At 35.0% G+C, this 16,761-nt stretch overlaps 1 protein-coding gene across 1 annotated transcript in view; it reads right to left on the reverse strand.

Annotated features, from left to right (window-relative positions):
* Positions 1-16,761, reverse strand: part of LOC122787923 (dynein beta chain, flagellar outer arm-like) — a 5,188,001-nt gene that overhangs the window by 3,505,850 nt on the left and 1,665,390 nt on the right. Inside the window, exon 41 of the mRNA XM_044054850.1 lies at positions 7,254-7,402. Within this exon, the coding sequence (XP_043910785.1) occupies positions 7,254-7,402 (149 nt within the window). The remainder of the gene's footprint in view (positions 1-7,253; positions 7,403-16,761) is intronic.

Below are 16,761 nucleotides of genomic sequence, written 5' to 3' on the forward strand. Positions count from 1 at the left end.
ACTGGAGAGAACAGGGGCTATCAAAAGCAAACCTAATAATATGCCTAAAAAACTTGCACAAAATGTACATGTGTTGACAATTCAGTAAGTGAATCACACATGTAATGTGAGATCTTCAAAGTATTTTAAACAGGTTGAGAGAGAGGTAATGGTTGCCTTTGGCCCCTTGTACATGAAACATACATGTGTTCTTTGATATCCCTTCCTGATTACATTACATTATATTCCTTGTATAATACAGCACACTTGTTAGAGTGCACTTTAAATTTATAGTTCTGAACATTTTTCCAGTAAGCAATGAAACAAAATGTATGAGCCAATAATGACAAAACTGCCGAATTCAGAACATTTCCTTCATAAAAGTCTACTCAAACGTCTGTCATTACAATCCACCAGTATCAGTAAATATGCACAATCTCTGAAGAAATGTCATCTAAATAATTCCACATTAAAGTGATCTGTAACTAATGAAGAGGTTGCTGCTAGCAAACAACTTTATATTTCATTGTTTCATCTACAAATAAAGTGCCTGTTGCCCTTGATGAACAAAATGCCTATGTTACATTAAAAAAATGTAAAGTAGTAATTTTGCAATAGGGAATGGGTGGCAAACTGACAAAAGGTTCATAGTTACCAAAGGAAAGCATTCTCAGGACTGCAGCATCCACCCCCTTTAAAGTACAGCAGTACAGTATCAGCAATCCATCTACATACTGTTGGAGTAGAACCCACAGCCTTCTGCATCAAAAGCAAGTATACTGCCTGCCATGCTAACAATGCAAACAGACTTGGCATAAGCAGCACTAAAACTTTTCTTCCCCTGAAGCTCTCAGCTCCTTATAAAAAACACTTGACAAATCAATTATATCTCTCAACTTTGCAGCACAAGAAATCTAGGAAAAGCCAACATTTATTGGGGGGAACAAAGGTCCAAAACCAGGGACACATTTTAAACATTGCTTGTATAATCTTAGAAAGTTGCTAAAATAAAATGTTTTATGTTATCATGCATTTTCTGAAAGACAGGAAAACTGAAACTTGAATGGCTATCATTATTTAGTGAATTCAGTTCTCATTGATTTGCCAGAAAACCACAAGTTTTAAGAGGAACAGACCAAAAGTATGAGCCAAACATCTGGACAGTTGAAAGCCATGGACTCAACTCCTTGAATCACAAGTGGTGGTATGGGTAGAGAATTCAGGCTCTTGTTTCTTGTACCTAAGGTACAGGGTTTGAGCCTGAGTAACACTAACCACCAGGTATATCTAACTGGGGCACACACACACACACACACACACACACACACACACACACACTTTTTCTCTTGTAGCCCACATCATGGTTTAAAAGGGTATAGAGGTCAGCATCAGTTACCCAGTTCACTGACAATTAAATGAACTCCTGTACTTTAACACTGCGGCTGTCACACATCCCAGCATAAGCAGCCCAGATAAAGATTACTTGTATAAAAAGAAAAGTCAAACAAATGAATGCAACTACTTAAATGCTTTTGAAATGTATAATGCACATCAACTCTTTGTCAAATCTTAACTATACCTACTTTCAGCACACTGCTAACAATGCAGCAAACACTGCTCACACATTTGACAGAGCAAGCCAATTCTAAGCTGTGCTATGCATCCCATAAGATGAGGGCTGACCCACAAAAGGTTTTAATACAACAGGATTTTTTTTTTTTTGAGATATCACAAATAGAATGGAAGCCATTATCATGAATCTGAAACATTTCAACTCATCACAATTACACTGAGTTTTCTTAAAACAAGCCAGGTCTGCTACATGTTCATGGTAATATGGATTTCTGAATATAAATACAGGACTACTAAGGTGATGACACTGAAAGCCATCAATTGAAAACTAACTGTAAAATAGGGACATATACATATCAACTACATGCCCCAAAAATGAAACTTTTGTTGCAGTTGCTGTTGATCTGAAATTTTCTGATCTCCATGTCAACCAAGTAGAAAGCATTACAGTTAAACTGTATATGCAAAAAGCCTGAAACAAAAATACTTCAGTTATAACTAAAATTGTGAAACTTCACTTTGTAGAGCAGAACCAGTATGCATTAAGTGAACTCCACATTAAACAGTTATTGATGTGCACTGGGTCCTGGCTGGAGACTGCATGATCATTAATTACTGCTTTATCTAGTTTTTTTTTTTTTTTTTTTGGGGGGGGGGTCTCTCCTGCTGTCTCTTATTATTTTGTTACCATAACAGATTTGCAGACACTCGTGTCCAATTCTGATGCTGTAGCAGGCCTTTAACCTCATGTGACATTAACTTGAAGAAGGGAGAATTCTTTCAAAACGTGGGAGTCACTGCCTGCACACATTTAGAAATCAAACCAGCGATGATTTTCTATGGAAAATAGTAATACGTTTCTTGACAATGCCTGTTACTATACCCATTCTTCCTCCTCCTCCAACAAGCCCCAAAAGTTAATCTGCAGATATTTTCATCAATATAGATGTGCACCAGGACTCTAACAATTGCCTCATCATTGTGCATGTATTTAGTTTCCACAGTGATAGTTTGGTTGTAAACCGAAAGATATGTTAGGTAATAAGGTATGATGGAAAATATAAAAGTAAAGTCTTTTAAATACAGGCTAAAAATTAAAACACTAAGTGAAGCAGATGGAAATGAAGAACATGGCTATGGCTAAAAACAAAGTGTATAATTTATAAAAATAAGTTAGTCCAACTACCACTGTCTGGTACATAAACTTTTAATCCAAAAGCGCTTATCAATTTTACATTTTTATTTTATTAAAAGTTTATGTACCGGACCGTGGTAGTCAGACTGATTTGTTTTTGCACATTTTATTCAGTCACAACTTTAAGAAGCTGTCGGTTTGTATTTCTGAAGGTATATAAATTAATTCTGAGTCACTCGTATGGTTTCTGTGTTTGTATGAACAGGTACATAGCCATGTGTACACCGTACGTAAAACAAAGTGTAAAATTCATTTTAAGATAACTTGGGAAAATATAATAATAAAGTCGCTTGAATACACACTAAAAATTAGACCACCATGATCCTACACAATTTGTAGAAGTGAAGCAGACAGAAATGAAGAACGTCTATGGCTAACAACAAGGTGTATAAATTAATTCTGAGTCACTCGTATGGTCTCTGTGCTTGTATGAACAGTTATAGCCAGGTATATACCACATGTGAAGCAAAGTGTAAAATTCATTTTAAGGTAGCTATGGGCTATGTCATGGCTGTAAAAACCTGAACGTTTTTTTTTTAAAGGAAAAAAAAAATCAGAAATTGAAGGGGCCACTCGGGAATTCGTGGCACCCCATTATTTTGCCCTCAAAATTGGTAAATTCTGAGGAATTCGGTACAGTTGAGAGGTATGGTACCATATGTAACCCTCCTGCAACACTTTTAACACTCAGGAGTCTGAAAAAAATTTATGCCAGATGGGACAGACTTGTAGAAATACTGGCTGGGAGGGAGACAAGAGATTAAGAAAATGCTGGCATACTCATTCTATATTGTTGGTCTGTCCCTTTTTCTGAAAGGACCTCCCCTTTTTTTTGTTGTTGTTATTCTCATGCCATGTTTTTTTTATTTTTTTTGTATTCTGTTGGTCAGAAAAAGGTAAATAAATGCATACTTATGTAAAGCTGAATCCAAGATTTCAGAGATGAACTCATCAGCAAACTGTTGGTTTCATAGCCATGTGTATCTTCTCTACATTTTAACAGTACCAGTGGCCCTGGACCAGGTTCTACACAATCATATACACCCTTCAAAGCATGTTTGGATACCTGAGAAAGGGGAGAAACAGTCTGTAGACTTTTTCAGATTTTTTTAGGGACAGATGGTTGGGCATCAGAGTAAGTACAGAAGCATCCAACAAATCCTACAGGGATGGCAGTATAGGAGGGATAGGATGAATGAAGTACATCCATTCATCCATCCACAACCCCTTTTTCTCATTTTTGCACATGGGGTTGCGGTTTCAGTTCAACAGTAACAATTATCTAAAACCAAGGTTTATACTGCCGAATGGCTAGCCCTGCCGTGGTAGTTCTTCCACATCTCACACACACACACACACACACACACACACACACACACACACACACACACACACACACAAACATGCACGCGTGCGCGCGCACACACACACACACACCTTTTATTATTTTTAAATAGGAGTTCCAATATAAGAATACTGACTTGAAAGATGGTCATCAAGCTAGAAAAATGATCTCTTCACCCATGTACACAGTTACCCAGAGAAGAATCTCCAGCAGTGTCTCCCAGCCCCAGAAAAGATGGTTCACCCATGCCAATATTGAGCACTGGAATGGCCCAAAAGTACATGACTGACCCCCACTTCATGCTGGCTAAAAAGACTACAACAGAGGAAGCCAGGCAAGTAAGTGAGTGGTCTGAGGAACAATCAATGGCCATTGGAGGTTCAACCACTATCCATTGAGGCATAAACTGAGTCTGCAACAATGGTAAAGATTCTGTGATGAGTGAGTTTTTCTTTCTAGGTACTGTGACAGAAGAGTCAGCCTGACAGGATTAAGTATCCATACTGCAACCAGGAGAAAAAGCACCAAAAGCTGTAAATGTACCTGGAGCAAATCAGTCAGAAGTTAAGTTGTCGTTGAGTGTTAACCAACAGCACACTTACAGTCATAACACTTCCCCAGTACCTTAGATTACAAAATGTAAAAGAAGAACAGAATTCCCCTGTCAGTGCTGTTCAAACACTCACACACTCACTGACAGAATCAAAATGGCAGGTAGGTTGCCACAATGTCAGCATATGAATTATAGAAGCACATAATTATCCACCTATTTCTCCATAAACTTTTTTGCTCTACAAAATTTAAAGTTTATACAAAGTGGTACACAATTTTTTAAAACAAACTTAGCCCCAAATACCTTAATAGACACTTTAAGATAAAAACAGCAGTCTCCAACAGGAAATTTCAGATATTGAGACAATACTGGGTTTCCTAAAATGAGAAATACCAGTTGTAGTCGAACCCCCCCCCCCACATATGTTGCTAATTTTCTTAAAAGGGCAATAATTTCTGAATTGAGGGGTTCCCCAATGAGAAATTATCTGCCAGAAACAAAACTCTAGGCTGACTGCTGCTCCTGAGAAGTCCAACAGATACTTCTTGAAACGGCACAAAAGTATTGAAGAAAGCTTCACTCTTTCTGCTGATTTCTCTCCATGAGATTAGACAATCAAGCAGTCAGAATGAAGGAGTGGGAGGAGCCTGAGCTTTTAGAAGCTGGCCAATCATTGCTTCTTGAGCAGGAAATAACCCATATAGCCTAAGGTAGCAGTCCCCAGCCACTGAGCCGTGGATCATTTGGTACTGAGCTGCACAGAAGCAGAACAGACTGTGTATGTGTGTATGATAGAGTGAACAGCAAGATTGATCGAGCCATTTTACACTCGCTAAGCATCGATTTTGCTGTTTAGTGAGTATAGAATAAAAATAAATGAAATGGAAAGAAAGTTTGTGTGCGTGTGTGTGTGTGTGCACATGAAAGCAGTGCATAGTGAGTGTGTGTGTGAGCGTGACAGGCAGAGAGAGAGGGTAAAGAGTGAGATCAATCCCTGGCAGCAGCAGCATCAATTACGAGGTTTGCATACATCTCGACCATGCCTCTCAACCTCTCGCACAATAAATCTAGACAGTCAGACTCACAAATAATAAGAACAGATTTTAAATATTGCTCTTATAAACTTAGAAAGTTGCTAGAAAAAAGCACTGAAAACCCTGCTTCCATTTAAAAACATCCTATATTTATGAACGGGGGTTTTCTGCAATGAAAGCAACCAATTCAAAATAAAGAAGAAGACTGGACATAAGGAACACACTTTGGGTGTCATTGTCTACTATCACCCCTAGATGGGACCATCTCATTGCAGGGATACAAGCTCAGGGCTCCCATTGATTCTGTGCTATGGTGAGTTGTATTTATTATGAACTTTATTATGCTTTATTTTTATGCGCACAATGACCAGTCCGTGGAAAATTATCTTACATGAAACCAGTCCTTGATGCAAAAAAGGTTAGGGATTGCTGGCCTAAAGGCTACTGCAGCAGAATGAATGATAAATATCTAACAGCGGAGAGGCACTTTCAGTTTTAAGAAAGATTTACATCAATTTTTACTGAAACAGTAGTCACATTTCAGTTTTACACCACCTCTAAACAGACATGCTATGAGGGTATGCATAACTACAGACTATGCAGCATATTCTTGATATGTGCTTTGCCAAAAATGTATGTCGTGCTCGGCAAAAATGAAAGACTATGAGCCACATTACAAAACAGATGCTCTCAATGTAAGTCTGCCCTGATTCTGAGAGACCTGCTCTCATTGTAAGTGGCTTACTTCCGTGTAAGGTATAACTATAAACAGGCTTACTACAGGGACCAGATTCCAAAAGGTCTTCTCTCAGTTTTAGTGGTCACTAACACTGAGAGCAAGTCTTTTGGTAATGGGGCCCCAAAGTTGCTTAACAGGTTTTTCTTATAACAGTGACCTTTATTTCTAAAACAGATGTGCACATCTGGAAAAACACCTTTTAGATATGTATTAGGCACACTCCCAGACTTTTCCTATTTAGAATATATTACAAAAGGGCGAAAAAGGCACTCTGGCTTGTTGAAAGAGAACTGCCACCCATTAAGTACACAATTAAGTAAATATCTTTAAAAATGTAATGATCACTATTTAAAAATATGCATGTACTTAAAGGAGATTTCTAACAGCGTAAAAAGAAATGGTTAAAATTTACTTTTCTTATGGAAAAATGTTAATATATTAAAAAAGCAACATATTTGTCATTTAGGAACATTCAGTTTCTGCAGTTAAGAAAACATAAAACCAAATAAACAAGAAGCTACTACATAACATTATTTGGTGCCAACAGGATGAAAAGGAAGGCTGCACTGACCAGTTGGTTAATGATGCAGAAGATTTATTATGCTATGATCCAGGAATAAGAATACAAACACTTGTATAGCTACAGACCAAAACTAAAACATAGCAAAGAATAAGATATCATACATTTCTACACTTCCATAGATTTTTATTGATATATTCTTGCCAATATTAATACATCAGTCAGGTATGGAGGTGACTAATCAGTGGCATTGTCTTTTTTTCTGTTCATATAAAACATGATGCAGAGTACATACATAATTATAAAAAGTATTTACCTGATATAATAAAAGCATAATCCGATTGCTCAGTGTTCTGATCTGGCTAAGACTAAAGAACCTTTTAAACTTTTCTTCTCGGCACTCTGTGTATGGCTCAGCATTCACATCACTTCGTGTGACACTTCTTGTGCCATCACTAGATTTAGCTGGATTAAGTATGAAACATATAATTAATAGAACACACCTAAGTGATCAGAAATTTACAGTTAAAAACACATAAGTACAACAAGCATGTTAAACAGAGTTAAAATGGTTTGCCAATTTTCAGCAAGACTCACATCCCTGAAACGGAATTAATTATTACTATAATATGCATGTCTGATATTGGAAGCTTGCACTCTCACTTCATATATTCAAGTTGCTTAGTTTGTCTGTAACTTCATACCATTAAAATGCAATATTGGAATATTCTCTGTGGTTTATGAAGTTGTTTTGGAAGAGTATTTTTTATTAATTCAACTTAATACCAATTACAATAAAGGCGATCCTCATGCATGATGCTTTATAACTTCTCAGAGGCAGCACACCACCTTTTTTCTCCCTTTCTACTTAGATTATTATTCAAATATCAATTTGTATACCTCAGATGGATTCAAAACCACAGAAATAATATCTTCCATATCTATCAAGTTATTAAGCACTGTTTTACAACGATGCATTTGAAAACAAACATGGTTTTATTATTCCTGTTACTTTTTCCACAAATCGCCTTCTGTCTTATTTCTACCAAGTTTTAAACTCTATTTTCATTTTATCCCTCTCACTAGCTGTTCCATTTGCACCACTCATTCTTTAAACTCCTCTCTAACAGGTAAGTAGAAAAGCATCACTGCCTCATGTTTACTTTATTATTCTGCATCTTTATCTTACTTTTATAGGTGTATATACTGAAATAGTTACTGCATGTGTGTCAAAGACTTCAATTAAAAAAATCCTGTGGGATATAATTAATGTCCACTACAGCCCAAATCTTTTTACTTGGTAAATAATATGTACAGTTTCTTCTACTGAATTCATATTTTCGATATGAAACATTCTCTTGTATTTCTTAAGAAATCTACTCTCTTTTGTCATATTTTGAGTTCCTGGTCCCTATGATACATCCTGATGATTGCAAATCAGGTTCCCTTCTGCACCCATAAATAATTTTCCCTCCTGAAAGCTGATTATTTCTCCCAAAACTATATAAGCTAGTTTTCTTCTTGATCCTGTCCATCTCCAAACTTGGTTTAAGCCCCAAGGAAGAGTTGGTTCTTCTAGTCTTCCCATGCATGTGTTTCTGTCATTCAAGCATTTTTCCTTAACCAATGGAAAATCTTTCACTATCAATGTGTCTGTATGGGTCTTGCTGTGAGAAGAATGAAAAGCCAGGTCCCCTTCTGTTTGCTGGTTCAGTCTTTGTTGGCTAATCATTTTTTGTTTCTTCCTTAACTACTTCTACAGCCAAAAATGTCTTTGATCCTCCAGGAAAAATGTTGTAAAGAAAGCTGGAATAATCATCTTGAATCTCTCACCTGCCTCTCAACATTTTCTGATTATGGGGATAAACTTCCTTCTCATCTGCCTGGTATAGAGTGAATAATTATTTTACAAAAATACTCGCTGTCTCCAGGTGTTAACACTTTCCCTTCTGCTACAGTTTTGAAAGAAGAAACTCTTTCCTGTGGTACAATTGCATATTTGCTAGTATAGGTCTTCACTGCTTTCTCAGGGCAAGACTTGAGCATAGTCATGATGTGGCCTCTCAATTAACAAATTTTGTTGGGAAACACTAGTCCAGGTGCAAAGGTGAAATTTTATAAAACAAGTGCAGTCTGCTTCTTCCAGTTTCTCCGGTACAACAAAAAATTTCATTTTTTTATTTTCTGTGTACATATTATTTATTTATTTATTGATAAACCAAATGCACAGCTAGATTTTTTTTCATATCACCCTCTGATTTTTACAGTTTTACCAGCCCAACTAAATAGCTAGTTAAAGTTTTTTTCTATGTTTTTCAGCCTTTTTGTTTTTTTATTGCATATATTCCTTCAATGTTTCACTTATTTAAACACTTCTAAGTATACATTTAATTTTTTTCTCTAAATTATTGGAAGCCATCTTCTGTACCAAAGTTGGAACTTCATCTGTTTTTTGCTAAAGAGCTGCAAGATTCTCCTCAGCCAGGGCTTTTCTTCTCCTTTTCTAGTTCATTTCTTCTTTCTTTCTCAAATTTTTTTCTTTGCTTACATCCAGGCAGTATACTTACCAGCCAGTAACTGAATTTTCCCAAAATTAATTGTTATAACTGGCTTGTTTTCACAGCTGCAGTTTTTACACTGGCAGAGCTCCAATCAACTTCTTGATCAGTATTCTGCTATCTTGAAAGTGCATGAAATGTCGCATCTTAAATTGTTCTATGATCATCCACTGGACTGCTTATAAGTAATGGAGCTCTGTGTCCTCCCTGCTCTTTAACAAGGGCTATTTTCTCCCATACCACCTTTGCTGGAGCATTAGCCCAGAATAAGTTTCTCATCCAATTTTTTTTATTTTTTTTTTATTTAAAAACATCAGTCATTTTGTGCTCAGTGATGTGTCCCAATACATGTGATTAGGTCATGACAGTTTAATTCATGGATTCACTCATCTTGCTATTTTTAAATGCTTAACATTTTCCAGAGTTCCTTTAATTTTATTTTATCATCTTCTGCACTGAGAAGTGTTTTGTCTTCTCTAATGTGTCACCTAACCATATTTCTAAATATTTCACTTTAGTTAGCTATGCATTCACATTTTTTTTAAACTCTATGATGGGCACGTTAATTTGTCAAGCTTTTGTGTTTGCAATATTAATTTTATAACCTGCCTCATTACCAAATCACTCCAACTGTATAAATGTATGTTCTAGATCCATCTTGGGTGTTACAAGCATTAATATTATAAAAACAAGTCACAAACTATCCAATAAGTGCCACGGCCCTTCAATAAACTTCCACAAAAAATGTCACCGTGGAAGATAACGAAAAAATCCAGATAGAATCCAGCAACACTGTATCAGAAAACTGCAAACAGTTCAGCGATAACACTGTATCAGAAAACTCCAAACAGTTCAGCGGTAAAAATCAATGTTCTTTTATTCCAAAGAAACTGGCGATACACAACTGCGATGACACTACAAAACCATACACCGAATGAATAAGGTTAAGCACTTTCACCTACACAACTCGTGGGCTTCTTCAGAACCTTTAATACAATTTAAAACAATCCATATTAATAAAATTAGGCGCCAAAAGGAAGCGGATACTGATGAAATATTACATACTAACAAGTTCCGCCCCTTTCACGTTAATCAAAACTTCATTTGCTTTGAATTTGGTGCCAAAAAAAAAAGCGTAAACAAGAACAAGAACGTGAACAAGAACATAATGTCCTGTGCAAAAGTCCACCCTTAGAGCAAGACTAAAACATTGTAATACTTCTATTGATAAAATGATATAATGGTATAAAGCATCAAGTACAACCTGACACAAATAGCGCCAACAACAAACATATTCAAATGTTTATGTCTATGTAATTACAAATAAACACAAACAAAATTATTTCATTTATAGTGCAACCGTTGTACCTTTGTCATAAATGACTATGATAAATAAAATAAAATAAGGTGATCAAAAGTTAAAATATATACCTAGGAATAAAATAATCAACAAAAGCACACAAGTGTATTCACCACGGTGGAGGCAAAACCAAATCAGCACGTAGTCCATAAATTGCGAAAGAATCTTTAATCCATGAAAAATCACAAAACAAGAAAAATGAGCGCTTTCGCGTAACAAATGTACGCTTCAATAGGAATAAAATAACCTATACCTTGAATGCTAATTTATAATATGCTCCCTATTAGTAAATTATAAATCTAATTAAACCAACTGATTGAATATATAATACGACAAAGAATATAGGATCCCTATAAAAAGTATGTACAATATTCTAAAATAGGTTTACAAGAAATAAAATCGTTGAGACCAGGGTAAGTTGTGCCATCCAAAAAAAGTTGCCACCAAACCTCTTTAAAACTTAACAGTGATTTATAATCTCCCCCTATAAGGTCTAAAATAATGGTTTCCAAAATGGCAAACTTAAACTTATGTCCTTCGTCTGTGAAATTAATATGCCTATATAGTGCACTAGTTAAATCTTTCTTGTGAATACTATAAATGTGATCATAAATGCGTTGTCGAAAACAACGCTCGGTTTTACCTATATAAAAACACATGCACTCACATTTTGCTATATATATTATCATCTTTGTTCTACAATTCCCATATTTAAGTTTAATAGTAGTACGAGACTCATTTTGAATAATCAATTTTTTATCTTCTAAAATATATTTACACTGATTACAAGAACCACATTTGAAGGTATGAGTTGATTCATTAGACCTCCTGTCACTATATGTTCTCCTAGGAATCAATACATTTTTAATGTTTCTTCCCATTTTGTATGTAATTCTAGGTTTTCTCCCAGTTATTTGTATCAATTTAAAATCCTGGGAAATCAGGTAGCAGAATTTATTTATTGTATCAATAACTTTATCAGCTACTGGACTGTACAATAATATTAGTGACCTTTGATGACCATTGGAAGTATTTCCATCTCCTTTATCAACATCAATCATATACCTAGTTTCAAAACCTTTTTCCAATAAAGGACGGTATTTACTGTCCCTTTCCTGAATAATACAATTCCCAATAGTGGACAAAACATCAACTGGATATCCTCCCTCCACAAATAATTTGGTAATAAATTCAATTTCTTGTGTCAGTACCCTGAAGTCAGATGTCATACGGGCAGCTCTAATAACTTGTCCTTTGTATATGTTATGTTTCATGTTTAAAGGATGACAACTACTATATTCCAAATAATCATTGGTGAAAGTGTGTTTCCTATATATCTATGATTGAAATGTTGCATCTTGCTTATATATATATATATATATATATATATATATATATATATATATATCTATATATATCCAAATATGCAATCCCCTCTGTGTTATATGTGTAAGTAAATTTAAGATATTCACTGGAAGCATTTAAATACATCAAAAACTCATCTAATTTATCTATACTGTCATCCCATAAAATGTACATGTCATCCAAGAACCTTGAATAATGTCTGACACTTTTAAAATAATCACATGGGAAAAGAGTAGTGAGTTCCCAATTGAGCATAACCAGGTTGGCAAAGATGGGTGCACAAGCAGCACCCATAGCTACCCCCCCGGCTTGCTTGAAATACTCCCCCTCAAAGAATATAAAATTATTGTCTAACACAATGGCCATCAACTCCATAATGAGACTTGTCTGTTCCCAGTTAAAATTAGAAAAAGATGTAATACTGCTACAAAAAGCATCTAATCCAGCTTGTTTAGGTATACTTGAAAAAAGATCAACAACATCTATTGTAACAAATATCAAATTTTCATTACTTATACTCGTAGGAAACATGCCCAAAAATATGTTTTAATGAACTATCTATATATTTCCCCATAGGGAATGTTTTGGATTTACTTCCAGAGATGATTGGCCGGAATGGGGGGGTCCATAATATTCTTATGTATTTTGGGAATACCCACAATAGTTGCTAGTCTAGGATATTTTACTTTAAAAAAATTGGTGGTCTCCCTATTAATTCTACCATCAATGTAAAATTCCTCAATATAGGAATCTATGCGTCGGTAAGCTATATTTACCTCATTGATAGAAATGTTTTGATAATTCCCCGTATGATATAAAATGTCATTTTTTTTTTTGGAATATTCTATGTTATCATATATAACTATGCCACCCCCTTATCCGGTTTCATCACTCTGATATTTGAATTTTCCTGTAAGATCCTAAGTGTCTCTCTTTCTTCTTCAGATAAATTGCTGGTAATGTTATCATTTATAGTTCTGGAAACCCAATACTTTTCCCTGGTTACTACTTTCTCATATAGGTCAACCTTCGGATGACTTGGAGGTATAAAAGTATTTTTAACTTTCAAACGATTGTCTTGATTATTTGCTGTATTCTTTTCAATATTATTTTTATCATTAAAAATATTCCTAAATTAATCTTTCTATTAAATTTTTTTAATTCACATAGTACATCTACCACACAAAAATTGGTGTTAGGAATATATTTCATACCTTTGCTTAACAACTCAAAATGAGTCTAATGTCAGCTATTTCAATACACTCCCAAAACATATGTACCAAGTTACCTCTTTCTTCCCCATCACACCTCCAGCATTTGCTATCTACCTTATATTCCTCTCTTTTTATTAGGTAGGTGGGAAACTGTCAGTGTCTCATTACTCTGCATTTGTATCTTAGTTTTTATTGGTGCATGATCTGACATAGTTATTGGACATGTGTCAGAGTTTTCAATTAAATGCTCATGCTCCTGTGAAATATAATTTCTGTCTAGTCAGTTGTTGTGCCTAGGAGAATAATATGTAAATTCTCTCCAACTTCCTATATTGAATTCATATCTTCCATACCAAATATTTTCATACATTTCTTTAGAAAACTACTCTCTTTTGTTATATTACACTTTCTAGGTCCCCCGGATACATCCCCCCTGTTGCAAATCAAGTTCCATTCCCAACCAATAAGTAATATTCCTTGCTAAAAGCTGATTATTTATCCTAAAAGTTTCTTAAACTCAATAACAGCAGTTTTAGGTGGAATATAAATACATGCCAGCATAATCATCCAACCTTACTAGTAGCCCCTTCCTGCCACAAATCTACAATTATCACATTTTTCCTCTTCTATAACTATTGAAGCTCCTCCATTAACTAGCATTATTACTCCCCCTTTCATTGTTCCTGATATTCTGCTAAACGTCCATCCTGAAACCCTTTATTTTACAAATCCACGTGCTCATTTCTTTCCAAATGTGTCTCCTGCAGCACTGCTATTTGCACTCTACATTTAATATTATTCAATGCTCTTACCTTTTTGTCTATACCTGTGAGGCCATTTGCATTACAAAATAATATGGATAGTGCAGCACTAGAATAAGAAGTTATTATTCACACCAATTATACATGAAAGCTTTTTTAGATGTCTGTTTCTAGTATTTGTGTTACATACAAACACTAATACTGGCAGGTTGATCCTTTATACAGTTGTTTCTTGTCATCTCCATTTGAACTTATGTCACATTTTCAAGTCTTTTTGTTTCAATGAAAACCCTCAAACAAAAAAAGTCAAACATATACCCAAAACACCTCCCACAGCCTATTAACTTAAAACATACATACAAAACTATGTATATCTTCCAATGATGAAGGTTAACCCTCCTGATAGAAACAATTGTCTCAAATTGATAGCTTCACCCACAAGCATTACCTAACCTAAAACTAAAGGCTATCCATACTAAAGTGCATGTTACAGCCTGTGTTCTCACTTATAGTGATTGTTGTCTGTTCTTAACTCTCTTCTCTTCCCAGGTGTAAAAAACAGCTTGTATACTTTCAGTAAACATTAACTTTTAGCCTCAAGAAAAAGTGTACTGTCTATCTTTAAATAGAACTAAATTATATACTGGTCTAATAAATGCACTGATGTATTTAAGCCACTACAAAAACTATCACTTATTCACTTCCAATAATTTCAAACTTTATATTTTACTGAGCTGCTTGCCCTTGTATCTTTTAATTTTACATTTCTCTCCGCAAACAATACTCAGAACTCTCAAGATTAATTGCCTATACCAGTAGCAAAGAATGTGCAGCTGCACCCTTCTCAACTCAAACTGAACATTTATTTGCTAAAGGAAAAAAAAAGCCAGTATCATTACAAATGCATTATATTCATCATGTTTTTACATTATGCAAAGGGCATTAATCCAGATATTCACCTATGCAAAAGTAAGAGAAAACATTGCAACTCTACACGTACTATAATTAATGCACTTTTTATACCCAACCCCCCACCCCAACAGCCTAAGATTACAGCATATTAACTTAAACATACTTTTGTCCATCCTTTCTTCTCTTCTTACACTATAATGCCTACATTTCTTAAAGCTAAAAAGGTACATCCTCACTTTAGTATCTTTATCACATACAACAATCACCAAAAAGACACGCCCCTTGCTCCCTAATTTTAGATACCCCTGACTAAATACTGCACAAATCTGTTTAACTATATAACATGCAGTTTATATCATTCAATGTTTTATTCAAATACTGTTAAGAACAAAAATTGTTTTCCTTACAGTTACATTTTTTCCCTTTGAGTGTCCTTCTAAACATTAATGACATGAAGTGTCAAGTTTAACAATGGCAAAATTCCAGTCTTTCTTATACACTTTTTCTTGTAAAAAAACATATTTCAAAAATATGTGTAAAAAAATGTGTACAGTGAATAATCATTTTCCACAAACACTGTACCATCACTAATTTTTAGTATGTTGCCCTTCTCCCACAGTTTTGTCAAGATCAACTGTTTGTTAATATGACTGTATCTTTACTGATACAGGTTTTGGTTGTGTTCTCACGGCCATGCTTAGAGCATATACTCATCTCATCATGCCCTTTCAATTAACAAATCCTGCTGTGGAGTACTAGTCCAGTTGCTTATTTGTACTTTCATAAAATAACGTCTGTTCCTTCTTGTTTTGCTGGTACAGCAGAAAATCTCATGTTCTCTCTGTGTGGACTGTTCTCTACCTCTGCCATTTATTGAAACAGCTCATCTTGAGAAGTTTCTTACTCAGCCAGCTTTTTCTTCATTTTGACCTCTGGTTTTTGCAGTTTTATCAGTTTATCAGTCTAGCTGCGTAAACCTTCTTCCATTCTTTTCAGCCTTTTGTTTGAGTTTATATACTACTCCAGAGTTTCATTTATTTTAATCCACTCTGAGTACAGTTGATTTACTTTTTTTCTTTAAATTACTGGAAACCATCTCTTACACCAAAACTGGAGCTTGAACCATGTTTTGCTGAACAGCTGCAGGATTCTTCCCAGACAGATTTTCTCCACATTTTATGGTTTATTTTCACTCAGGCTCTTGACGTTTCTTCTTTTCCTGCATTATGGGAAGTGTACTTTCTAGCCAGTAAGTGAATTTTATTAAAGCTGACAGAGACCCTACTTCTCAATTTTTTTATCAAACCCTGAGCTGAAGTGAAGCTGTTGATCAGTGTTTAGTCATCTTGGAAGTCCTCTACTCTCTCTACTTTGCATATCACATTTTACCAACCAGGTGTACAATATAGTAACAAAGAAAATTTTACAGTCATGATTTAATATAGTAATGGGTCTGTATGACCTCGGATGCTTAATATCTTACCCTCCTTTTGGAATTACTGCATTTATTCACTTGTTTCCATGAGTTTGGTATCCTTCTTTTAATCATAGTTATATTCATCAACTTTTCCTACTTCTCAATTAACTTAGTTAGTTCTAACTTTCAGATTTCAACTGGGATTATATCCAAGCCTTTTAACTTGTCTAAATGCTC

Source organism: Protopterus annectens, chromosome 13.part0 (genome assembly GCF_019279795.1).
Source record: "Protopterus annectens isolate FY-2018-M chromosome 13.part0, PAN1.0, whole genome shotgun sequence".
In the NCBI taxonomy this organism is placed as follows: domain Eukaryota; kingdom Metazoa; phylum Chordata; order Ceratodontiformes; family Protopteridae; genus Protopterus; species Protopterus annectens.